Source organism: Vespa mandarinia, chromosome 7 (genome assembly GCF_050613455.1).
Source record: "Vespa mandarinia isolate Hongniang chromosome 7, ASM5061345v1, whole genome shotgun sequence".
In the NCBI taxonomy this organism is placed as follows: Eukaryota; Metazoa; Arthropoda; class Insecta; order Hymenoptera; family Vespidae; genus Vespa; species Vespa mandarinia.
The window spans coordinates 9,262,481-9,290,179 of record NC_140816.1 but is presented as its reverse complement, the minus strand read 5'-3'; the positions used below and the strand labels follow the sequence as shown (position 1 = coordinate 9,290,179).

The 27,699-nt window shown below is 35.3% G+C and overlaps 2 protein-coding genes and 1 long non-coding RNA gene across 7 annotated transcripts in view; 2 read left to right on the top strand and 1 right to left on the bottom strand.

Annotated features, from left to right (window-relative positions):
* Positions 1-440: 440 nt before the first annotated feature.
* LOC118443405 (uncharacterized) overlaps positions 441-27,699 on the bottom strand; it is a 51,737-nt gene continuing 24,478 nt past the window's right edge. For 2 of the 5 annotated variants that reach the window (XR_014982368.1, XR_004838671.2), the window contains exons 2-3: positions 2,242-2,466; positions 441-2,003 (exon numbers count right to left, since the gene is read on the bottom strand). This is a non-coding gene — a long non-coding RNA (uncharacterized LOC118443405). Of the gene's footprint in view, positions 2,004-2,241; positions 2,467-3,331; positions 3,796-10,717; positions 10,792-27,699 lie in introns of those variants that run through there. The other 3 variants (XR_014982369.1, XR_004838672.2, XR_004838667.2) reach the window with 3 other exon arrangements.
* LOC118443403 (troponin C, isoallergen Bla g 6.0101-like) lies at positions 4,415-6,248 on the top strand. The gene is made up of 5 exons (XM_035870333.2): positions 4,415-4,617; positions 4,709-4,742; positions 4,830-4,973; positions 5,139-5,393; positions 5,548-6,248. The coding sequence occupies exons 1-5, from the start codon at positions 4,597-4,599 to the stop codon at positions 5,571-5,573; spliced, it is 480 nt and encodes a 159-aa protein (XP_035726226.1). The 5' UTR covers positions 4,415-4,596; the 3' UTR covers positions 5,574-6,248.
* LOC118443404 (troponin C, isoallergen Bla g 6.0201-like) lies at positions 7,832-9,611 on the top strand. The gene is made up of 5 exons (XM_035870334.2): positions 7,832-7,986; positions 8,173-8,200; positions 8,300-8,443; positions 8,545-8,796; positions 9,050-9,611. The coding sequence occupies exons 1-5, from the start codon at positions 7,984-7,986 to the stop codon at positions 9,082-9,084; spliced, it is 462 nt and encodes a 153-aa protein (XP_035726227.1). The 5' UTR covers positions 7,832-7,983; the 3' UTR covers positions 9,085-9,611.

The following is a 27,699-nucleotide window of genomic DNA, read 5'->3' as shown; positions in this document are numbered from 1 at the left end:
AACTACTCCGAAATTAAAATTTTTAAGTAATAGAAATTTATATTGAAACTATCCCAACTCCTGCGTGCTATTTAGTCATTTTCATGTTTAAGTAATTGTACTATTGTTTATATATAACTTTATTCTATCCTGTGTATATTAAAGATTCTTTAAATAATTATAAAATTTCCGAGGATATTAATTTATATGTTTTCGCATATATAAATAAAAGTGCCGACGTGCACTGGTAGGAGCGGAAAGGGATACTAATTGACTATTTTCAAAGTTAATCGAAGGATCGTTTTTGTTTATATTGCATATGAGCAGGAAACCATATTAAAGATAAAATTTTTAAGCATATTTTATATTAAAATTATTTTAAGTTTCTCTCGCGATCCCTTCATTATAACGTTTAAACAAATCTACTATTGTTTATATATTAATTTATTCTATTTCGCGTACATTGTAGATTGTTTAAATAATTGAACAATTATTGAAAATATTTATTTATAAATTTTTTGCGTTTATAATGAGAATGCTTCGATGTTGGAGTATGGAAGGAAACATATTCGGTGATTATTAAAGTTAAGAAAAAGTTAGTTAATGTTTACATTAGGTAAGGCCAACTATCACGAGGCTAAAATTATTATTTATTTAAGTAGAGTAATTTTGTATTAAAATTGTTTCGAATTTTTCGCTCGTTTGAATCTTTTTAATATTTATACTAACGTACTATTGTTTAAATATTACTTTATTCTATATCGGATCCATTATGAACGGGTCTTAAGTACTAAACGGTTTTTAACTTAATATAGTATTCCTTAAATATTGCATTATTGCATGTCGCATACATTGTAATTAGATAATGAACGTATCTGTAAGATGATTTAATGTAGCCGTATGGAGAGAGTACATTTCAACATTTATTCCTTGGAGTACGAAAGAAGACTGACGTAGTAACTCGCATTATGCTTCCAATGGTCCTTCTTGTTGATGTCATCGATCGACGAAGATTGAAAGTAAATTATTTTGTCTAATGCGTCTTAAAAATTATGCGAAGCTTTACGAAATGTAATATCGTTTAATTATTACCTTATCGTACCCCGAATGCATTGTACATTGTTTAAATAATTATAAGACGGTCGTTTCTGTAAGATGATTGAATTTAATGATACGGAGAAATTCTATTTCGAGGTTTACTACACGGAATTCGAAAGAAGACTGACATGGTAACTCGCATCGTTCTTCCAATGGTCCTTTTTGTTGATAAAAATTTTTAAGTATTGCAATTTAAAATGAAAATTATATTAAGTTTCTCGCCAGCTAAGAATCTACTATTATTTAAACATTAACTCCATCACAGAATGGATGTGTTAATGAGACAATTAAGACCATTCATCGATCGTCTTCCACGTGAAATCTGTTCATGGCATCTAAAGAAGATATTAAAAAATAAGGAGGAAAGAGTAGAATGTCCTTATTACTTTATTATAAACTGAATGAGGACAAAGAAACACCAGGTGGGATAAACAAAGAAAAGTAAGAAGGGAAATCTCAACGATTACCATTAAAGTGTATATTTAGAAAGGATTACGTCTATGTTATTTTGGATTGCACGTTGAAGATCAGGCATCTATCCTTCCAATTCAGATAACGTCGGTTACTAATCGCACGTCGACAATGGTTGTTGGTTGAAAGAATCCACATTAAATTCATTAATACAAAATTAAAGAAATAAATTTATCAAAGTAGAATGAATTCTCGATAGTTACTCGATAGATGTCGACAACGATAGATGTCGACAAATTCAATAAAAAATGCATAAAGAAAAGAAAAATATACTCTTACGAGAAACTGAAGGATAAGGTTAGAGTAAAAGAACGCCGCTTAATATACAGAAATGAGTGTAGAAACTCGAAGAAAAGATGTCAATTCTGTTCGACTGTCAACCAAATTTATCTTACATATTTCCAAGTACACGCGACACTGTTAACTATAACGAACAAAATCACGACGCCGGAATCCTGAAAAAAAATAAAAAGCAGTATTAATTAAACGTTCTCGTAAAGTGACAAAATTTTAACAATACTTATGTCGACTAATACTTTATCATGCGTCGTCATGTGTCCAATAACATTTCTTATTGTAGATAAGTAAAACTTTATAATAACGAAAATTCCTTACGTCACTTTCATTCTGTCATAAAAATAACGATTCCTTATATCGTTCTGTTAGGTTAACAAATGCAGTACAATAACTTACCTTTCGGAGTTGAGCGTAATCGATGTTTAGATTTACACATGAATAAAACCTAACTGGACGCATCAATAAATAATTTCAATTTCATAAATACTTTATTTAGCCTTCTCAATAATAATCCACGCTTTTCTCCTTCTTTGTCTATTGCCTCTCGGTTCTTTAGTTCGCCAAGTCCAACATAACCAATTCTTCGTCACAGGATGGCCAACGTCACAAATCTTAAAGTTCCTAGAAAATGATATGAGCGCGTTCTAAAGTATCGATTGATTCTCACACGGTGAGTATGCGAGCCGCGCATACGTATCATCTCATACGATACTATGATACGTCAATGCATATGAAAATCTAACACAATATGATACAGGGCATGTAAATAGATACGATAGTAAGGCTAATTAATGACAATAAGTCATTAATTTTTAACATTGCAAAAAAAGAGAGAAGGGAAGTATTTTGATATCGTGAAAAAAAATGAAAAATATACGACTAATAAAATATAAATGATTAAGCTGAACGCCGTTAGTAAACACAATACGTAATGTTAGGCAATTTAACCGTATATATAGGCCATTTGTTATAATAAATCGATCCATGATAATGCTGCATTGACAATTGAACGACGCCTTTGTTTGTAACAAACAAATTATTATATAATAAAAAAATTTATAATTATTCCGAAATGAAAATCTATATACTTGATTATTTCATTATTTCATGACTCCTCATAAACGAGCCCGGACTTGACCCAAGTCAATACAATATTGTCCTAAACTTAATACAATATTAAGCCAGCGTGGAGATCGGATTGGTAGTCCAGCATGCATGGAGATACCTCGATTACTTAGATTTTTATATTGTTTCAAAAATGGTCCAGTGTCTTAAGCCGAATCAACTAACGTGCTCAATCACGTAGATAAAGAGATTTAAATCCTTCCAATTCAAGCACGAGCGTACCAACGATATCCGAAAAAGATCCTTTTACCTTCAAGATGCCTTTCTCCTTCGAAAAGAAGGACGAAATGGGCCACGTCCATCTCGTCCTTCTCATCTGTAATGAGAAAAAAAAAGAGGGTGCCTCTTGCCGCGTACTTACCATGCCAGAGTCTTCGGAGACTTCCACGCGCTCTTGGTACTTCAATGACCGATACCAATGATCAACGAACGACACGTTGCAATCCAATACGTGTTCGTGACTCCGTTCAGATTTAACTTGCTATTTCAACTTGTTTTCTTTGATTTGCGATAAGCTTATTAAGTCTGTTAGCCGAAACAAATGGGAGGAAATATATTTCTCGACATTTTATTTCCGGCAAAAGTACACATACAAAGGAAGTGAATATATGCATAACTAATAGCCTTTATTCCTAGGCATTAGTTTTTCGTTTTCGGTCAACTTCATTGTCAGACAAAGCGAATGCGTAGAAATGAATACTGCTTAAATCCAATAGGATAGACGTATTAATTTTTGAATTAATTAATTGTTGTATCATCGTATTGCGTAAGGTCATTCTCATGCAAGTGTACGTAGTTGTCTGTATGTACGAGATTAGAAGCAACTGCCAGGCGTACTTTTTTATACATCGGTGAGCAGCTTTTGGCAATCGACTGCAATTCTCTAAAAGGACGCAATGCCAATAAGAAACCACTGTAAGGGGTATCGCACTGCAATCGGCATAAACTCTTTTACGTATGATGCCATCAAACGCGTGGGCGTATGAATTGTTTGATTATATACAGATGTTCGTTTATTTTCTGACCATGAAAACAACGCGTAGAATCGTCGTTAATCGTCGCAAATCTCGAGGATTCACGTTTTCATGATAATCTTTGTTAATAAATCGGAACCTATGAGCCTTCCTATTGCCTTCCTAACGTATTAAGATACGTTACTAGGTAGACATCACTTTTTAAATGCGCAAGTACAAACTTGGCTTAAGTAATACCTTGGGCAAAACCTTTATTAAAAGACATTATTAAATTTTTACATTAATGTAAAGACCGTCAAGGTAAGAATAATAGGATTGCGATTGTGTTCTATCAATCGCGATAGATTGCGTCAGAGGTTCCGGATTTGTTTCGCAAAGTGTCTAACGCGCAATGGATCTCAATTAAGCATCACCGTATAGCGTCTTCGGGCTGACAGATGATTGGTAATGATCCATTAACGCTATTAAAAATGTGGGACAATGTCTCTCAGCGAAGCTATTAATTACGAACGCTCAGTATAACATTTTCATCGGTAGAGTAAGCTGACAAACGTGTCTCCTCGATAATCAAATCGCCAATTGTCCGCGATACTTATTTCAATATCATCAAACTCCTTTACGCATTAGAAAAACTTCATTACGTATAATCATCATGTGGGACAACGATGATATGGTAATTGTTTTTCCCTTATCTCTCCTCCTCCCTTAGATATAACATAATTTCAAAAATAAAGATCTTTTTTCTTTTGCTTTTATTATCGCAGGAAGAAATTGATCTCAGCAAGGACCAACTTAAACGTGAGTATTATGTTTGATATAATAAAAAATTAATATTTATTAAATTATTCTTAATAAAGCAAGTATCTTGCATGTAACCATTGACAGACCTTCGTATGGCATTCGACACTTTCGATCCCGAAAAGAAAGGTGCGATTGAAACCTCGATGGTTCCAACGATTTTGGAAATGTTAGGACACGAAGTTAGAGGTGTTAATTTGCAAGAAATGATCTCAACCTACGACTTATGGGGTACGTCTAAATCACCCACAACAAGATCGAATCCTTTTTAACTTTTCGATTTTCAAAAATAATTGTTTTTTGAGCACGGAAAGAGAAAAGAAGAAAATAGAAGTGAAATAAAAAAAGAAAATAAATAAATGAATAAGATAATAAAAATATTATCTATCAACGTAGGATCGGGCGAGTTGAAATTCGATGAATTCTCCAAATTAGCATCTCGTTTTATGGAAGAGGACATGGACACGGAAGCCATGAAGGAGGAACTTAGAGAAGCTTTCCGAATTTACGACAAGGAAGGAAACGGTTATATCACTACCGATGTCTTCAGAGACATTCTTCATGAGCTGGATGACCAACTATCCCCGGAGGAACTTGACATGATTATAGAAGAGGTGGACACTGATGGATCTGGCACGCTCGACTTCGAAGGTGAAGAGATTTTACTTGTTTGTTTTACTTTTAAGTCACGTGTATTGCGGTACGCAGGTGTCACGACAGTTTGTCTCTCTCTCTCTCTCTCTCTCTCTCTCTCCCCCCTCCCCCCGATCCACCCTGGAGATAAAGTTGACGATTTATATTTCAGAATTCATGGAGGTCATGACGGGATAAATTATGAGCTTCTCGCCCGAATTAGCAGTTAAGTCCTACCAATGCGGTCGAGGAAGAAACGTCGTGTCACGTGTACAGATAGGGACGAGCACGATTTATTATAGTTGTGTGCGAAAATGTCTGGTTATTCGAGTGCGTGCGTGTGTGTGCGTATGTGTGTGCGTGCGTGCGTGCAAGTATGTACGTTCAGCAATACGTTCCTTGGGCAAACCCATTATATAAAGTTCGATCCTACATGGAAAAAGTTTGCGCCTTTGATTATTTAGGATTGATTGTAGGATCTTTTAACAAAGGTCCTCTTAGAAGATTTTGAACTCGTTAGAAATACGTCTTGGTGCATTTAATGAAGTTGAAATTTGTCGAAATTATTATATACAGTTTGCTCGGGAAACGTGTAGAATACGCGAAACAATCATCATATATGTACCTACAGTATGAATATATTTTCAACTAATGTGAACTTTCGAATTTATTTGAAAAAATATGTGTAAATTTGAAAAAATTTAATAAAGAGAAAAATCGTAAATCGTAAAGCATTACCGCCGATTGTCCTTGATTAGACAATGTACACGATAATGTATAGTAATTTGGATATAAAGAATACCTCCTTTATACACATATGTATATTATATTCATGTATATGGTAATATATATGAATTTTTTCTTGTTCCCTTTTTTTTTATCGTTTCATATTTATTCTCTCCTTTCTTGATAAACCATTATTGTTTAAATGTGCAGCGTAGAAGAGAGACGTGACCATTGAAATAACAAATGGCTATATTTTTCAAAATTTACGCAAGATCAGAATATTTTATCTTTATTGAGGATAGAACAAAAATAGAAAGTTATAGAGAATAGACATAGTGATGACAGTAAGCAGCAGTATGTTCGATTTTACGATAGAATATTACCCATGTATTCACCAACTTCCATCCGGCTTTTACGAGCTTATAATTAGCGATCTAAAAATAAAACACTTGCAGTTATTACGTAGAACCTTCTTCGATTCGTCCCAAGCGTGTTTCCGGCGTAAAGCCAACTATGTCTATTGTTATAGCTTTCATCTGACACCTGTCTGACAAAAATGTGATAAACTAATGCTGCTTAGCAGAGTAATATGTTTTTGGCTTGATATCATATTCTTACTGACGCTTGACATTATGAGTTGTTACGTTAAATGTAAATAAAAATGCAAAGGAACGCAAATGTTTATTTTCCGCTAATAAAATATATAACAAACTTTGTATCGATTCAATTTCTTCTTTCCAGATATGTAAATGAATGTATTTGTAAGAACGTCAAAAAGTTGCATTGAATTATTTGAATTCTTCAAATAAATTTGGGGATTATATAGAAATATATAAATTCGAAATATCTACAAATGTTATTAACGGTTCGCGTGATATACGCGTCATTTGAATTTTCCAAAATCTAATCAATATGTTTGAAGCAAATAGTCAACGTTCGCATCTGAAGGAGCATTTACCTCAACGATTCGTTGTATAAATGACTCATTAATTGTTATATTTGTAATTACCGAACGAGTCCCTTAGAATCCGTCCATATATGAACGATAAGGCAGCATATACTATCACGCTTATCAAAGTCTAACGGACGAGATTCTACTGTCGATCGCAGCGTTCCTACGGTGGATCTATAAAGTTTCATCATGTATTTACATACATATGGCATACCTTATATTAACTATATCTATAAATGAAATATCAACATTTTTTCTCATTTATAAAAGAACGTGTGCAGTGTAGAAATAAATATAGTCATTTTTTTTTTTATATCTACATTCCTGTCTGTCAGTAAAAAAAAAGTATGAAGAAAAGTGTATAAATAAGTAGATATTATACGTATATAAATTTATACCTCCGTTGACTTAATCAACAAAATTTCAGGGATTAATAATTTTCTCTTCGATCCATAGAGTAAGATCCGAATAAATAATATTCGTAAGACTCTGCAATTTGTTCCAATTCGATACTATATTATTACTATGTTACTATTCGTTGCAGGAATCGATAATGGTTTGTAATCGATTTGATTTAGCGCATCGAAAGTCAAGGATTCGTGGAAGTACCGAACATTCATGCGAGCACTTGATGTTGCAATCAAGGAACCGTTAGCGCGGCGATCCAAGTTCGTTGATACAATCGGGATACGTTTAAGGAAATAGGAAGAGTGGGGATTACGTCCTTGATGGATTTGAAAACCGCTAGATTCGCGGGCTTGTAGATATTAGCATGTACAATTATGTGCCAGAAGATTTTCGTTATGACCACTTAAAACACAAGTCCGCGGCTAGAATTTGGTGCACACCCAGTTAAGCCGTAGACGTCGACGGATCAACTGTCAAGTGGGTGGTCTTAACATTTGAATATCTAATTATTACAATCTCATCATGGTAAGTAGTTCTTTTAATTTCAAAGTTTATTCAAAAAATCTGAGCAATTTTAGCAATTTTAAATCGCTATTTTTCGTTCCAAATATACTCCCAGAGTTTAGTGATTATAATTATTTTACTTCAATTTGAGAGAGGGAGAGAAATGAAATTTAAAAAAAACTCATAGTGTCTCTATTTCCTTTTTAGGATGATCTTCCAAAGGACCAAGTTGCACGTAAGTACAAAGACACGATTTCATCATAGATCACGATTGATCTTTCCTTTGACCACAATCAAAGAAATATTTCGTTTTAAATATGCCGTATTATTTAAGTTCTAAAGAAAGCATTCGACGCCTTCGATCATGAAAAGAAGGGATGCATAGGTACCGACATGGTTGGCACAATTCTGACGATGCTGGGCTACGAATTGAGTGAAAAAACTCTCCAAGAAATCATTAAGGAGGTAGACGAGGATGGTGTGTACTCAAATCGTTTTAATTTCGTCGAAGAACAGAAACATTATTTTCTATTTACCATTAGGTATATAGGTATCTTTCATATCTCTTTATTCCCAAAGGCTCCGGCGAGCTGGAATTCGAAGAATTTTGCACCTTAGCTGCTAGATTCTTAGTGGAAGAGGATTCGGAGGCGATGCAACAAGAGTTACGCGAGGCATTCCGTTTATACGACAAGGAGGGTAATGGTTACATTACTACCGCAGTGTTCCGTGACATTCTTCATGAACTGGACGACAAGTTGACGAACGAGGAATTAGATTTGATGATCGAGGAAATTGATGCTGATGGTTCAGGAACTCTCGACTTTGACGGCAAGTTTCTTTTCTTCCAAGTTAATATTAATTAATTTGATATAAAAAGAAAAAAGAAAAAAAATTACATCATCATTAAAGTACGATGTTACTTGTGTCATAAAAGTGATTTTGTGAGAAGTTCAAAAAATTTATATTGCATATATGTATATATATATATATATATATATATATATATATATATATATATATATATACTTGACCTGATCTGATCAAGGAAGGATCATGGTATTTAGTAAATTTTACTTTTCAGAGTTTATGGAAGTCATGACTGGTGGCGATGACTAGGAAGTGGTCGTTTAGATTCTTCGAAGGCTACGGTTATGCACGTAATTGGCAGCGATCACGGGAATGCTGACGTCTTCACCTTTTCTCAAACTTGGCAATAGTTAACACGATGAAGAACGCGCGGAAAGAAAAGCAAAGAGCAAAATAATGCTATCGTACTCGTCTGTCGTTCGTTCGACGCCTTGCGCCTGCCCCTCTTACTTTTAATTTCACGCATGAAAATTCCAAAATGCTGCCGCAATTTTCTCCTTTGTTTCAAATCGTTCCTTCAAGATTTTATCATGAATGCGAATTTACGAGCTACCTCGAAGACTGTTCTATACGTATAATAAATAATCAAATAGGAAAAGCGCAAAATATAAGTTTACGTGTTTGAATAATTTAAATAGAGAAACAATTAGAATCGCGTTACCTTCAATATCTGCTGGTCACATTCCTGTTCTCATTTTACATTCGACGTATACAAGAACATAGAAATGTTAAATAAACTGTCTTATGGATATAAACGACTCTCGTATTATATTAAATACCTGACGTAATTATTTGCTTACTCTACTATCCCTAAGTTATATACATACATACATAAGGTTAAATGCAATAATTCACAATAAAAAAAAAAGGAAAAAAAATAAGAAAAAATAAGAAGAAAAAAGAAAGGAAAGAAAAACAGGAAAGACATAAACGAGCACACGAGGATTCATAGTACTTTCGATTCATTGTTAGTTACGCCTAAGCTTTATGCAACCACAGTGCCACGGTATATACGCCAACTTGTGAGATCCGATCCACTAGCTTTCTTCGGACCATTGGGTATCAATTATTATGTAAAATAAGTCATAACCTATTGTTCGATGGAAAGTCCCCAGTCAGGCAAGTTTACTATTATATTTACTTCCTTTCACATCAAATATATATTTCCACGAAATGCTCCGCGCATTATCTTCTCATAATATTTATTTACGTGACATCACAGTTATCTAATCTACTAGAAAAAACAAAATTTCGTGGCACGACGTCATAAATAAACGCACGACAATCAACTTCACAAATTTGGCGATTAACCGCACAACGAGTCCTATCATAATTTTCTTACGAAAACAAATCTACTCGCGTGAAAGAACGACTATCATCGAGCCATTGAAATTACGTGTGTTAATGAAATTATTCGTTTCTTATGATGTTCAAATTCTTCATTATCTTTCAAGATTAGCAAAATAATCGTAGTTGAGACGAAGCGATGATGATCAAGTGTCATCTTTTTCGGCACTTATTCATATTGTATTTGGATTTAATTATTTCATAGAATCCTATGAAAACGACAGGTGCAGACTAATTTAATAAATTTAATATAAATCGATAATAAAATTTAACACGATACTTATAGATATGTGTGACATGTCGTCGATGCGATTATACCAATTTCATTAGTAATTAGTATTCGCGCGAAATGTATAGTACTGTCAATTGCGAATGATACGACGCACTTAATGGTGATACGATATATTATGAGAGACTTATGTAAGTAGGAAAGCATTTCAAATCAATGTTTCCGTTTTGAGATGATATTACGTAATAATAACGCACTCTGAAATAAGCGTTGCCGCGTGTACAAGAGGTTCGTAAAGAGCCTTACCAAATCGGGCGTTCTCAAATGTTCTGCCACATCATTATCCTGGTATATTCCCACGTCGCGACCGGGACTAATATACTTTGGCGTGAAAACACTCACTCGTAGGTATATCGATGTAATTCGCGTTCGAGTATTATGCAGAGAGTCCTTGTCTCGGAACGAGATCTATCGCGAGGCTAAAAATTTCCAAGATTTTTCTTTGGAAAATCGGTGCGGAGGTGCTTGGAAGAGAGAGAGAGAGAGAGAGAGAGAGAGAGAGAGAGAGAGAGAGAGAACGAAAGAGAAACGAAACAACGATTTTACTTTCGACATTAGTCACTATGTGCGCGGTACTACTACTGTAAGTATATGTATTTACTTCAATTAAAATTTATATCCTAGCAAGTTTACGAACGTTCGCGTTTGCCCGTTCTCGTTTAAACACGTATCCGCGTGCCTGGCGACGTATGGCGATTTGAATTAATTTACACGGAAGAGAAGTTAAGCCCTTTCACTGTACGATTCTCTCGTCCGATATACGTTTAAAGTTTTTTTTGCGAATGTCTATAGTTGCGACGACTCGTGCTAATTCTTACGAGCAATCAGGCTATAATAAACTGTCGTCGAAAACGAACGTGTTCACGGCATAAAGTAAACATCGTTGAAAGCATCGACTGATTTCCTAGTAACGAGTAAAAAGATTAATGGTTTTCGAAAGTTCTCGCTAAGAGAAGAAGAAAAATAAATCGTCGAAAAGAACGATGAATTATATTGACACACTTGACTACGCCCTTACAAATCCGTTAATTACGCGTCTTTCTATTTACATATCATTCATGGATTAAACAAAGTAAATAACGGATTCGTTTTATGTGTTTGCTTTCGATTGGACGAATCGAGAGAAAAGAAAAGGAAAAAAACATGAATTTGCAATGTCCTTCCCGAGCATGGGATCCATGTATCTAAATCCATGGATAACAAACTGAAGCCTAAATCATCGTTCATTACGTATGTCATTGAGACTGAATGATCGTTTTTTTAACCGAAATATATGAGGTAATATATAGGTCTTATATAGGTACTTAGATATACACATAAATACTCGTAGATTGGCGGAAGCAGGTTGTTTTCGACAGATGCAACTCTTAAGGAGAAATCTCCAAATGAAATTAGAATATTCGCAAGGCAACTTAAGTATGCTTGCGTAAATAAAATATAAAGTATAACGACATATAGATGTATATGTCATGATATGCTGTTGATGTTTGATTTCTTCTTCTATCCAATAGGAGAATAGGAAATATCAGTTTACCTTGCGCGTTGCAATTAGTTCTAAGTCACCCAAGAAGTTCATAATCGATGGATTTATGACGTTATGACGTTAGTTCATCTGTCTGTCTGTCAATTTCTCTCTCTCCCTCTCCCTCCCTCTCTCTCTCTCTCTCTCTCTCTCTCGATCAATCGATCGATCGGCATCAATTTTTGTTCGCGTTCCACACTGAATCTATTGGACATTGGAATGCAAGAAAAAAGTAATTATCCAGACGACATAATTTCCCATCTTCGAAAAGCAGAGAATGCGTTAAAAAAAGTGTTAAATATATCGGTGCAATTCTCTAAAGTTTCATTATGAATAAACAAAAGTGGCCCTTCCGATATCCTTCGATATCTTGTCCCCCATTCGGATAATTTTGTTACTTTTATTAGACAAACCAACGAGATAGTTGTTACGTTTGTATTTACCTCTCTATGAGTATCCCTCGAGACAAAAGGCAAGGCCCGAGCGTTTGGAAATGCGCAATCGCGATTAAATGGTCATTTAATTGTGGCGCTCGTCGTTCCGTACCACTTTCTCCGTCAATTAGATACCTGGGCTACATTATCCATTACGAATTGAGCCCATTGCGTGTTCTCTCACATCGGATAAACATCCGACAAGGATGTGTCTTATTCTTGTATCGGTATATTGTATTATATAGTATTATAATTAATTTAGAAACTAATTTAGAAGATCATATCTTTGATATCCATTCATTGAAACGTTGACAGTATTGTAATATATTAATTACAACATGGATTTCATAGACAAAAGATTTTCATAGGCCGGAGAATCATCTTAGAAGATTGCACAGATACTTTAATTATATTCATTGTAACGTTATTCAAAGAAAAATCTTTTTTTTCTTGCATCAGAGAAATTAAATATCTAATTCGCGAGTATTCGTCCCAATCATTTGTAGTACTTCCGCATTGGTTTCTCCACTAATTAGATACCCTGTGATACATTGATCCGAATGAACGAACTAATGGATCATGATTTTCTACACGTCACTCATTATCGAACAGGTGTTCTCTAATGAATCAGAAAGTTCCGAAAATCGAAAGTTTCAAACTCGTCATATTCACGCCATATCCGTTTCCACTGCTTTCGATTAGCAGGATCCTGTGATTTTATAATGAAGTATTTTTCGATTTTAGTCACACTACTTCTGACTCGTGTTTCTACGGAAAATTTTATCGTAGAAACTATTTTCTGTTCCGTTCTTGGGCAATTATTACTTATTATAGGCAAGATAGCCGGTTTGTGCAATGTAATCGTTATGGTGCCGCTTTTTCACATCGAGTACCAGTTTCCTGATCACTTTCTTACCAAATATCTGTATCACTTTTCCTAATTGTGTTTCGTACATTCCATCGCGTAGTTTTATGCGATTACATAAGTAAGTATGAACATAACGTAAATAGTATGTTACGGTATTCGATGAAATTGGAGAAAAAACGCACAACAAAAGACGTTGGGGGAACTAATAAGATGAAGCTTCTATTCATTGTCTTTATTCTTATATGTGCATAGTAACATACGTACGTTTATTTATCAATAATCAAAGATCAGCGAAAAGAGAACAGCGTTATTTATCATTAACTTTTAGCGACGAATGCACAATTGAGTAAGATCTCTCTCTCTCTCTCTCTCTCTCTCTCTCTCTCTCTCTCTTCTCTTATTATTCTTACAGGGACTTGATGCCGAGGTGAATAATCCTCTCGCAGAAAATTTACAACTATAACCCAATTGTTGTCGTTGTTCGGGAATACCGGCCTACGAAGGAGAAAGTGGGTGAAGGCTAGAAACGAATGATTTACTACAATTACTTGCAATCCTTTGCGTGCTGCTAGACTTTGTTAACGAAGCAAGTGCCGCCATGAGAAAGTACAAGCGAGCGATTCGAGTTATGCTCTCGATCGGATATGCCACGCCGAAGCCACGCGAGTACTGTCAAGGATTTTTTGATCGATTGAAATCGCTTAATGATCACAAGTGGAACCTAAATCGAGAGATAAAAGTCGAGATAAATCAATGGTGTTGTATTTGATTCGTGTATACATAGGTAATACATATTAAAACTTTTGTTCGGCTCATAATTGGTTTACCTTATTGTACTTTCCTTTTAACGAGAATACTTGAAATTTAAGCCTATAATAAGGCACGCTTAGTTATATAGTTTCTTTTTTTATTTAATAACACGATGGCATCGATCTTTGATCAATGAAATATCTCATTCGTTTGACGTTTCTCCAAATTTTGAAGAGCGTTCGTCGATTAAAACTTTCAAGTTAACTAAGTTGACTAGTTGGTTATTTAAAAAATTATTTATCCTTCTTAGATATGTAGAAATTATGAACGTCATTATCTTCGAAAAATATTAACCTTTATAAAAGCATAGCACAAGAAAAAGTGAAAAAATCTGACGGAGTATCCTAATTGCCCGAAGAGAACATTTTGAAATGATTATCTAAAATTGTTTAATCATACATAGTCAATGCATGTATACATAGTCAATACCAGTAGCCTTGCTCTAGATTCTGTACGCGTATGATTTCCATTATGGTATCCGTGATGACCGTTTGCAAAAGTATAAATTAACTACAAATTATAATGATCGAATGCTAGAGTAGCAAATGCATAGATAGGATACGAATTAGCTCTCTTTTAACTCAACGAGATTGACGTTCCCCTTTCGAACAAAAGAAAGAAAGAAAGAATCGTGTCTGTGCCTTAACCTTTGCCTTGACCACCAAAGATTTATGAACGAACGAGGATAGGCACATCGGAAATTACGATATTCTATACTGAACCATCGTTAGCCTCATCGAAGTGTTACGACGATTTCACTTTCGATCAATGAACGTAGAGACCTTGCATGATCTCTGTTTATACATATCCATTAATTTATATCTATATCACTTACTATCTCGATCACCTGTTTCCGAGATAGTTTAAGTAGATAATTTATGTTTCAATAAATCTGTTTCTCTGATTCTTCTTAATAAAATCAACCTATATACATATGCATATATATATATATATATATATATATATATATATATATATATGTACTAGATTAGAGGTAAAAATTGAGAAGCGATAATAAGGCAGATGGCATTATACACTATTCAACTATAAACGATAATAAAACGATGTTGCAGAAAATTAAGGCGACCACCAGCAATATTAAAGACGAATTATTCCGTTTCCAAAGGCAACAAATGCGTATTGACGATCGTATTTTGCCATCCAAACCGGAAACTCTATATTATTGACCAAAGGATGGTAGAAAAAAGGAAAAAGTCAGAAGACAATTTACGATGACGTAAAAGCGAAAACCTTTAATATATAGAAGAGTAGTTTCTCGTTTCACTCGCATCCAATTACATAGACACGATAATCCGATTAGTATTTTTCCAAGTTAGAGAATAAACATCCTCCTCGAAGTGATATTGTCCTCCCTCTCTCTCTCTCTCTCTCTCTCTCTCTCTCTCTCTCTCTCTCTCTGATTCTCTCCGTCGATTGCCCAACTAAGCTTTAATACCTAATGATTCAAATCAACAGTATAGAAACTTCTCTAAAATTAATCGTTAAACTTGATTTGGATAAAAAAAAAGTCATCCTCTCTTTTAACATACTCGTATGTATATTCGAGACAAAATATTAAAGAAATGAATCGAATTAGATGGAAAAGTTCTTTCGCAATAAAAATTTGGAAAATAAAAATTTCGTGACGAGAAATAATTTTAAAATTCTTTTAATCGATCTAAAGCCATTACCAATTGGGAGGTCGAATCTATAAGTTATGTCCTATAACGATTGAGATACAACTCAAGAATGATGTCTCGAAATATAGGATTATAAGTCGAAAAAGAAGTGAAAAGAGAGAGAGAACGAAAGAAAGAGACGTACAAGTATTACCTATATATGCAGACGTGTAGATATGTAAGCGAAACGAAAAGATTTATTAAGTATCCTCTGAAAACTCGTCGCACCACGCTTCTATTATAATCGCCAATTGGCATTTGTCAAGGCGTGAAAGGAAAAGGGCGGAGAAAAAATTGTCGTGTTATTGAACATGTATTTGTGCAGGCACGAATTTGATCATAAAGCATTTCTGAAAGGTGTGAGAATCGATTATGGAACGGAATCTTCGTTTCCATCGGTTGTAAGAAATTTAGCGAAGCGAGCGTAAAATATAAATATTTTACTTTCCCATCCTGAAAGATTTCTTTTTCCTTTCCACGAGAGAGGATTATGATCGAACGATTTGGTTGAATGTATGGATTTAATATGGAATGTATGGTTTGGTTGAGTGTATGGATGAAATCATTTTCACTTTTGAATTTTAAGATATCAATGATTTTACCGACGTAGTAATGATTTTTAATAAACCACGATAATAGCGAATTATGGAACGTAGCCGAAACAAATTTAATGGGCTATGATTAACGCGAATAAAATTACACAGTGAAGCGCGTTCATCCTAATCGACTCGAAAGCTCGAATCATGTGGTTAATCTACGTCGAATTTCCATTAAATTCGCAATCGTTCGAAGCCAAGCGATAATCCATCAAAAATCATGAAATTATTGTAAAACTTATGGGACGAAAAATATTTTGTTAAATTTAAAATAAGGCTGAGTTAGACTCGTAAAACGGCGAATATTCTTGGAGCATTTTTATGATTACCTCGACACCTGTTACACCCATTCCCTGAGTCAGAAAAAGGCAGAGAGCTGGGCCTACTTAGGGCCCGTAAGTTGAACTAAAAAGGAAAAATCTGATAATGGATCGTCGTAGGTCTCTCAAGTAATCCTTGAAAATATGTGAAAGTCAAAGAGCGATCAATCGATATATGGAGTTTGGTCTCGATCGCACGGAATTGTTCCGTCCAAGGAATCGAACGCGGTCGATTAAGTGATGCCTTTTAGACTGGCATCATTTTAATGATGACACTTTTGAGCCGACATGAACCGTCGGATGAGCCGGTAACGGATATCAGATAGAGCTTGGCTAAAGAGATAGAAAGAGAGTGCCGGGGGTTGGGGTGGGGTGGGGTGGGGGGGAGGGGAGGGTGACAAGAAGAAAGGGAGGAGGAGAGATAGTTATCCGGCTTTACTCCTTCCCATAGTTCTTCGGTACGACGTTTAGAATGCGTGTCCTTCGAAAAACGGCAACCATACTCGCCGTCAGAGATCGTGACGATTAGGGGATAATAAATGCACATAGATATATAAACGCATAAATATCAACATGGAACATGCGGTAGGTTATACGTACGTAGAGAGATAAAGTTTTCCCTTCCATGTTCGAAGGGAGTTGCTCGGCTAGAATCCGTCGCGACTGGTCGCACGAACAAAATTCGTTTGGAACGTGCAAGCGTTAAAAGCCGCACGATGCCTTTCACCACGAGCATGCCGCCGGCACATTCGAACGGTCCAACTGCTAGGATCAACCGACAGGATCAACGGAGCATGCTAAATCGTGCTCTCAACAACGGGACTACCTTCCTCGAGTTTGGCCTCGCGAGACTCGCGCTCGAATGGCCATTCTCGAATGTGTTGTGATTCACGATCGAGCCAGGCCTCCGGGTGTTGAGCCTTGAAATTGGATCCACTCTGGAGATATTGATCCTAAGGATATCTCGTGTTGTTCGTTACCCGTCGATGCGAGAAATTTCTAGACCACCTCCATCGCGATCCAAGGGAAATTATTTCATACATTACGCGTCTTGATTTTTTATTCCTGCTTATACCTGGAGAAATTTGAAACAACAAATAAAACATTTTTTCTTTTTTAACAAGCGAATAACCATTCTTATTCATTTCATTATTACGTGCAAAATACGCCTACGACTTTTAACAATTAATTAACTTGATTAAAATATTAAACGTACGTGTTTCTTTTTAACGCTTTCATATTTCGAAATGAGCCCGTTGAAAAGTCCTAAGATATTACGGAAACTTTGTGTTGGCATATTAATCGTAGCTTATACAAGTTCTTAACATCGACTTTACGCACGCATAAACTTCTTGCTCACAAAGTTTTTCCCATCGGAAATAAGAGTTCTTTGCTTCTTGCACATACGTATATATGAAATCAACGAAAAAACGATCGAGAATTAATTTCAGAAGAAAAAGTCGGAAGGTGCTTTTGGACGATAGAAATGATATCGGTAAAATGTGACGGTTGTTAATGGATCCGCTTCTATTAATACAAGAGGCGAGAATAAAAGAGTGATAGGAAGAGAGAGAGAGAGAGAGAGAGAGAGAGAGAGAGAGAGAGAGAGAGAGAGAGAGAGAGGGAAAGGGAATGAGAAATAGGAACCGATCGAAAAGAAATCAGACGTCCGGTCTTCTATGGAATATCTAAATCCCCTTCACAAATCGCCTGTGGCAGTCTGCATATGTTAACACGAATATCCGCATGTATTTAACAGGCAAATCGACCATGGTGATTGAACTCACAAAAAGGTGTCAAGTATAAACGGAAGCCAATACCTTTATGCCAACTTCAAGAGCTCCTCGCTAGATATGAATCGTGGTATGTCATAATACGGCCTGCGGTCTTTTCTCCATTAGCATATTCGATTCTTTTTCCTCGTCGTAGAGAAGGAAATGAATCCATTTGACCAAGATATTATATGCATTGGATTCAAATGAGATATTTGTACTTCTTTAGTGTTATCATAGGTTTTCAATTTCGTCTATAAAGTCTATAAATGAAATGAGATGACCGTCGGAAACGGAAATCTTTTACCTATCTTATACGATCGTTTTACCTTACTTCAATGATTGATAACAAATTCATCTCTCCTCCTCGTATCATGCGAACAAAGATATTTATACCCAAAATGGTCTTATAATATGTTAGTCTTGTTTTTGTATTTTCATTCGCTCGATCGAACACAACGAAATGCGATTTTTCTCATTCGTATAAAGCATTCGAGTTAAAAGCACGACGATAACGAGGATCAATTTTTTAACTTCGAGCTCGGATGAACTTTTCGTGTATTCGCGTCACGTTCGGCACTTGTAGTTTGCCCAATTATTCTGAAACGCAACCCATTGTACATTTCCAACATTTTAAACATGCTTTAATGATCCTCGTAAATTGTATTCGTTATATCGTTCCATTAATAAAAGAACAGAGTTAACTTTCATCTGATTGAACGCTTTTTAGTTCGAAGAATCGGGTATCGAGGGGTTCGAGGGGAGGAGAGAGAGAGAGAGAGAGAGAGAGAGAGAGAGAGAGAGAGAGAGACATTCACGGGATGATAAATCGAGAAGCATAATTATTTTGATTTTCACAAAAGCTATGCAAAGTCGCGAGAAAGTAATTTCTCAGGTCAAGTTCATCGGTTATATCGTGCTCGATGAGAAGAAGAAACGTATTTTTGCGAATCCTATCTTTCCAAATTATTATTACATACACACGCAGACAAATGAAATTTTATCATGGAAAATACGACACGTAAATGAAATAAATACTTGATGTGGTAAGAGCAAAAAACCGGAACATTTGGTGATCAAAATCAGTTTTCTTTGAAATTTCGAACATAACGTCATGTTGATAATTATAAAAAGATATAAGAAGAGATTAGTAAATGCTCTCTCGTAGTAAACGCAGATCCGTATTAGAGATAACCGATAACTGTGACCTTTATGTAAGAAACAAGAAAAGTAGTTACTTAAAGTAATCCAATTGCTATGACTATGCCCAATTCGTCGTAGTAAAGGTAAGAGTCTCTTTCGATAGACTATGACAAAGTGTTAAAGAAAAACTTTTTCACTGGGCACGGCAAAAAGAAATTCAATCGATGAAATCAGAGATACCTGTACGAATGAACAGAGGCAGAAAGATCTATAACGTATCGATTATAGTACTTTTTCGCTCATTCGACGAGTAAATGTCATTACATTTTACGAGTCTCTTTTCTTTATTTACATTCCTTTATGCCTCGACGAGGACAAAATTGTTTTGTACGTTCGCCATTCACCAAACGCAACTTTCAAGCCAAATACGATTATTATTTATTTCCATCGGAAGTATACAAAACTTCATTAGCGTCAAGGAGAATTTGCTTCCATGGTAATTCGTTCGATGAAATATCTACATGCGTGCGTAGCATAACGGCACGTACACATCTAGTTCTATCCTATTCACGCTTGATCCGTCGAATTAATTAAAACTGTGAGAAAAGTGATCGATCTTAGAATCGATCTCGCCGAGCCTTTTTAATTTTAACTTTTTAATGTTAATTGTCTCGCATAGCGCATAATACGCAACCGATCACCAAGTTGATACATAGTTTTTCTTCCCAGCAAAGTGTCCGTTTACATCTGGAACTCTGATTACGATAAAGGCGTACGCACAATTTTACTCGGATATTAAATAAAAGTATTTTTGCATTAATCTGATTGTTTCTTATCTATGCGTCCCGATTGCACTTTCTCCTTCGGTCGGCATTATGTACCGTTCAGTCTTATTTCATACGTGTCCATGTTGAAGAGTTGTGAATAACAGAAGGATTTTCTCATCGTCGAAATATAAACGATGTTCGATGATACGAACAAGTCATATTTAATCGGACATGGCCCTCGGAAGCCATTAAAATTTGTTAATTCGGTAATATTTCGTTTGTTCATATTCATCTATATTGAGAAATCGTTGTTAATATACGGTTATTATATAATGGATGAAGTACATAAAAGTGGACTCTATAACAATTTTCAAACAATAGAGGCATTCATAATTACGAAATATAGTTTATGAAAATAAAATTAACGATCCTTTGGTGAGCTCGGCCTCGCGTATACTTAGATTAATGCGTTAGAAAAGAAATGAAACGAATTAACATTTTCCAATTAGCCATTGAAATACTCTACTTGGGATAGTAATTAAAGAATTCCAACGTTGTGCGATTAAACGCACATAACTGCGATAATGGTGCGTACTCATTGCTTACACCCTTAAGATCCCTTTGACCCATATGCCTGGTACAATGGCGAAGCAAAAAATATACAAAGGTGTATCTCTATGTATTTTCAAGCGAATCTTCTTAAGAGAGCATATTTTCTATCTTAATTACGCGATTTGATATTAGAAGAATTAAGAAGGAAATTTTGGAAATTTCATTTCGCCTTATCACGTGCGTTACCGCGTGCAAAGTTTAAAGGGACGTGAGGAAGAAAGGTATGGAGGATCATATCGAACGATTATAATTTCGGATTAACGATTTCTTTTGAAATTATTATTATTGGCTTGATTCTTGCTCATTTCCAAAACGCTTATGCGATAGTCTTATACGTATGGCTGACGAGATAAACATCGTCGTAACAGGTCAATGTAAACTAAAGGAATCCGTCTGCCGACGGTTTTTCTTACCGGTCCAATTAATAACGAGCAACGATTCCGAATTTACAATATATTATATATCCCATAATTAAATTCACACATAGAAATTGTACATATGTACATCGTTATGTGTTTTGATCTTTTTTTTTTTCCTTTTTACACATTCTTTTTCATCATTTTTCTTTCATTTTGATTTATTTTCTTTTAATCATTGTCTTAGGAATAAGAAATTGAACTCATTATCTCTCGTTTAATTGCGGACCTAAGACAACTGTGTAAACGCATACGTCAATTGTCCTCTTCGTTTCTAATCGCACACATTAGCGTTGTAAGAGATAGAAAAAAAAAAAAAAGAAAAAAATAAAAAAGTACAAAGAGGTTAGAAAGGAGAAAGAGAAAGAGAGGAAACGTGTTCCGTCTCATTGTTCTATAATACTTTCACTAAGAGCCTTGTAGCTTCTTAACCGTATCGTCGTATCTCGAAATTGATGCCCGTCGAAGCGGGTATCCGAAAGTAACGTTTTAATCTTTCTATTGAAAGTTAATTAATCATCGAAACGAGCTGTCATTCCGATATCTTTTCTTCGCGAAGAAAAACAGACGTCGATCGTCGTAATTGAGTTAGGTTGAAAGAAAGATTAAAAGATATAATATCCGTTGTCATCGTAAATTTTTACATCCCTCTTTTTAAAGCAACGTATTAATTAAATTTTTATAGGAAACAATCCATAATAATATAAACTTTCGTACATACAGAAAAATATAGAAACAAATTTGAGCTTTATTCATATTCAAGTTTAGAGAATTCAATCGATAAAAAAGCTTACTCCAGTTTACCTGGAGTAAGCTTTTTTAATATAATATCTTATCTCCTAACTTACTTGTTCCACTTGTTCCACTGCTGGCAAATTAATTATAATTAAGGCGCATACGAGGAAATTATATGTTTGAATGTAGCAAATGTTTTTCCATTAGAGTAGAGAAAAAGTTGTTCGATCTAGTTGTTGATTCGCGAAGCGACTATTTTCTCGTATGGGCACCTAGCAATACAATCACGTACAATTTCTCGCTTGCAGTCGTCGAGAGATGACTCAGGAGAAATGTTGAATGAAGCGCGAACGAAAAAAGGGAAGGAGGTGGAGGAGGTCGTAAAGGCGGTGAAGGGAAAGGAGAGGAGGGAAGGAAGGCTGATGGCCACCTAATGTCGAGGACGATTCGTGATCTTGCCCGAACGAGGACGGCCAGGTACGATGCAACCGATCTTCGCCTGACGTAATAGTTTTACCTTACCACACTGCATTACCGTCTGTCATAGACGACAACGTAACAAGGGTTATATTAACCTAAGGCGGTGGTCGTTAACTTTTCCTTTTTCACTTATAATTATGATTAATTTATAATTCAATGTCAAAATCAACGATATTTTTGAGATGATCGAACTGCTAAAGAATCGCGTATCAAGTTGAATCGATGTAAAAACCCGATAAATAAAGGTAAAATCTTATAAATCTAAAAGAGAAATTATCTCAAGTTTATTACATTTACATATTTCAGCTATGTCGAAATCTTTACGAACATAGGATATAATGAAATTTGTTTGATCATTAGAGTTAATTTAATTACAAAATTAATTTGTGAGATATATTCCTCCGGGGATCCAGGTGCATCTTAGATGAAGATGCACCACTGATCAGAGTCGAGAATTCTATTATGAGCTTGAAACTCGAGGGAATTCTCTGTCCGCCGACCGATGCCTATTTTCTTCCTCTCTCCCTCTCTCACTCTTTCGTCGAGTTTAAGTAATGCCGTTCTTATTAAGATTTATTACCATTTCACTTGTTAATCCTTGTTGTTCGTTGCTCGTGTTATTTATCGTGTCGGATGAGTCTTAAGATAAATTGGCAAAGAAGGATTAGTGAAGATATCTTAGTACACTCTCTCTCTCCCCCTCCCTCCCTCCCTCCCTCCCTCCCTCCCCCCCCCCCCTCTCTCCTCTCTCTCTTTATCACCGTGTACTAAGCGAGACAAGTTTACAAAGATCAAATTTAAAGCCGAAGAAAATTGACGTTATTTCTGTTTGATAAGGCAAATGAATTTATTACGTAGAAGCATTTATCGAGAATACCAACATGTCTGTCGTTCATTTATTATTATTTATTATTATTTATGTGTCTGTCGTTCATTTATGATCGAATATATTATGATTATTTAAATGGCAACAATAACGAGAATATTAAAGTATATTAGAGACGTTTGAGTTTGATTTACCGATATACTAATCTAATTAGGCTTTTAAATTCTATTTCCGCCAATTATTTCACTAATAAGATACTAATAATCATATGGAATTTAATCGTACGTACAATTAGCAGACTACCCGTATTCGTGGCATGAGTAATCGGTTAATGGATAAGAAACATGTTTTAAGGATATTCAACCGATCGTCAAAAGTTCTCTTAAAGCCCGATATAAAGTATAATATAACGAAGTATAGTGAAAAGATAATAAAAGGTAATAGATATGAGCCAGAACCGTTATAGAAATGTTATATTCGAATGATCGTTCGCCGGTAATCATCGTTTCGTCAATATTTTCAAGTCCTATCAAGTCGGTCTCATTATTAAATCAAAGTCATGCAAAGTAATCCATCGGCGTTTCTATGTGAGCGAACGAGTAGAGATAATAAATAACCATGCACGATGGTGTGTGTTGTAATAAAGTGCTTTCAACCGTGTGCCTGGTGATATTGATGCCGGTGTTGGTGGTGTTGGGCACGCAGAATACGTCACGAGAGCATAAGAGGCCACACCCACGGAGAACGAAAGATACTTCAATGACAAGAATGCGACGTAAAAGTGGTTTCGTTCCAATTAGAACTTTAGAGCACTTAGAGACCTTTGAGAACCGCTTTTCTAAGCACAAGCCAAAGATATTAGGAAAGAAAACGCAAATAAACTGCGAACACGTTTTCTACGTAGCAGCCTAGCAGGACAACTAGGTTGGAGTGCGAAAGTTAATCGATTTCTCTCGAAAATCGTGGGTCCATACGATCACATACGTTTCTAACCTTCTCCGTAAGATATTATAGATTAGCGCGATAGTCGTGACCGCGAATCGATAAATATGCATCTCATTGTCATAATGCCGTTACGTTCCCGCACTGCTTGAAATCAGCCGCATGACCGATCTTGACTGCAGCTTCGATATCTTTTAAGGGCAAACGAGATCGATCCGATAACGAAAGTCCGATACGAGCTCTCTTTTTACGGCCTCTTTTTACTTTTTGGGATACGAATCATCGATCGATCTCCCAAGTATTGCGATTCGAGTCCATTTGTATTATTTCATATCACGTTGGATTGATTGACTATTTGAAATATAAAATTATTTAGATGCATGGGATACTACGTGTTGTTATCGATCACATCGTGGAATGCTTCTCGTTCATTTTTTTATTGCAATTGCATTTGCATTGCATTGCATTGCATTGCATTGAATTGAAAAAAAATAAATCATACATGTATCTGATGATTTTCGATCGCCCGTGGAGAAAGTCATCATCGGGTAGCAAGTATTACTTTTTACTCTTTGCTTTTCTTCCGCATTCGATAAGTAACGATAACTCTGGATTAATAAGGAATTGAAAATTTGTCCAATGTCGGCCACCTCTCTAAATGTTATTTATGGATCGGTATATTATAATTATTAGATACTGCCAACTGGCAACTTCGATATCGCGCACAATCGGCTGATCCTAAAGATAAATTTCAAGTTTTGCAAGCTGACGCTTTTAGCATTGCCACCACGGATTTATCAAGGAAAGGATCTCTTCGTAAAACGAGGAGATATTTATTCCTATTCCAATTTCATACCTTTATTATCTTGAGTAATAATAAAGAAAAACTTGTCCAAAAAGAGGTGCATGTTGTCGTTCGCGGAAGCATTGTCAGGAATAAGGTCGTTAATGTTCCGGCAAAAGGTAATATACTTGTTTGAATTCTAAAGAATAGGTAAACAAGAAGATTAAATCATGTCGACAACTGCCGCATTCGTTTGCTCACTTCAGATCTACGTTTCCTTTTTTTTTTTTTTTAACTCTTTTTAGTCTCTTATATATATCTATTCATTCAAGTACGTGACCTAAGTTTCCACGAGTAGTTTGGATAATCTATTTTTTCTAACAGTCAACTTAGGTAGTAAAGTAACTTAACAGTAACTTAGGTAGGAACATATGTATCTCGGAAGAACGATCTAGATTCTACATAATGATGTTGACCGAAGTTCGGTATAAAAGCAGAGTCATAATATGGCGAATATTTTATCTCGTGAAATGTTGAAAATGTTGTCAAATTCACTTTTACGTTGCTTTATTCGCTTATTTCGTTTGCGCTACTTTAACAACGCCAAATATAAGATATTGAGTACAAATTGAATTGGTTCTACCGTAAGAAAAATGCACCTACCTGTTAATATATAATAATTGCGAGCGTATTTAATCGTAAGCTTGCTCTGAAAGACGTTATATAAATTCTGGATTGCATTCCGCGTACTTTCCTGTTCTCCATGGCTGTGATTGTTGGTGATATCTGTGACGCAGTTAACACGTACCTTGAACTTGATTTAAAGTTCATGGATAATGAGCGTTTGGATATCCGAGAGTGTAATTGCGATAGACACGGAAGAATAGAAATTATAAAACATTGTGTGTGTGTGTGTGTGTGTGTGTTATTATATATATACATATATATATATATATACATATATATATATATATACATATATATATATATACATATATATATATATACATATATATATATATATATATACATATATATATACATATAGATAGATAGATTTCCACGTAGTTCGTTTACATCGTGGAAATCGTGACATGTATAAAAGATTTGAAGTATTATCTATATTACTTTGTTTATCCGAGATATAACAAATATTTCTACGATAACAGTTGTTTCAATGGTGAACAAATCGAAGATGCAATGTCGATATTAATTGATTCAAGTTGAAAGTAACGCCAGGAAAATAGTTCGTAATCGACTAGTGAAAGTGTTCTTTTTGTGCTAAAACTATTTTATTCGGTCGTATTATCTCGTGCATCCTTTCTTGTTTCAGCTCTCTCTCTCTTTCTCTCTCGAGCGAGCGAGCACGTTTTCTTGCGTAAGAAAGAAACACAAGTTTCGTTAGATATGGATTTCGTAGTTTGCGGAAAACCTCACGTGTAACACCTCTCAAAATGTGATCTAAAGATTCTTTCTCCAATGACATGGAGAAACAATCGAGCGACGCATCGCTCAGCGGAAAGGTTTTTACAAGAATCCTCTCCGCGAATTTCTTTCTCGTTCAGCTTTGAGAAAGCTGTCGCAGTGTCGGTCTCATTAGCGGGAAATTCAAAGGACGATAAGTTCGATTTATCTTCTTCCGTAATGGTTCTTAATAGCAGATTTCACGATGTAAGGAACGTCGGATATCGTTTTAATTGTCAATCGTTAGCGCGTCTTCCGTACTTTCTTTCGAGATGACGTATTTTATCGGGTGTTACGTTAAATTAATAAAATCGTCTCGTTGCGTAATACCTTCGAAACCTTGGAAATAATTGGAGATGTTTAGAGATGTTTATTCAAAGTCCGCTTGATGGATAGCGAAATGAAATAAAAGTCGCGTCAATATTTATTTTTCATGGTTTTCGAAAGTAGCTTCGTTTAATTCATGAATGAATAAAATGAAACTCTTATCCGGGGCTAGAAAGATCGTTTCGGGGCTAGACGCAACACAAACGAAAAAATATAATAAATAAAAGAATTATTAAATAGTAAAAGGGAAAATTTCCGGATTTTATTGCGATATCTTATCAAATCTTATCGATAAAGCCGAAACAATACTGGTATAGAGAGGAATGTATACTATAACGGAACAACGGCTCATTCTTCGCCAAGTAATTTCGAATAGTCTCTTTCGTTCATGCGCCGTAACTCTTTTAATTGAAGATCCGCCTACGCGATTAGAATTTCCTGCGACTTCCTAAGCCTCGTCATAATTTAAGCGTGTTTTCTCGTATCGACGATGCCAGTGAAACGCCAACTACAAAGCGGATTCTTCTTTTCTTTCTTTTTTCTTATCTTTTTTCTTTATCATACATCTACTACTGAATCTATCTTCCTTTCTCCTCTTCATAAAACTTTCAGTTTTGCCTGTAATTAATTGGTATTAGATCGGTACCGATCTCAGGACATGAAATCGGTTTCTCCTTTTCTTCGTAACAACGCATACTCGAGAAATTTTAGACTCCCATCCTATTAGGATA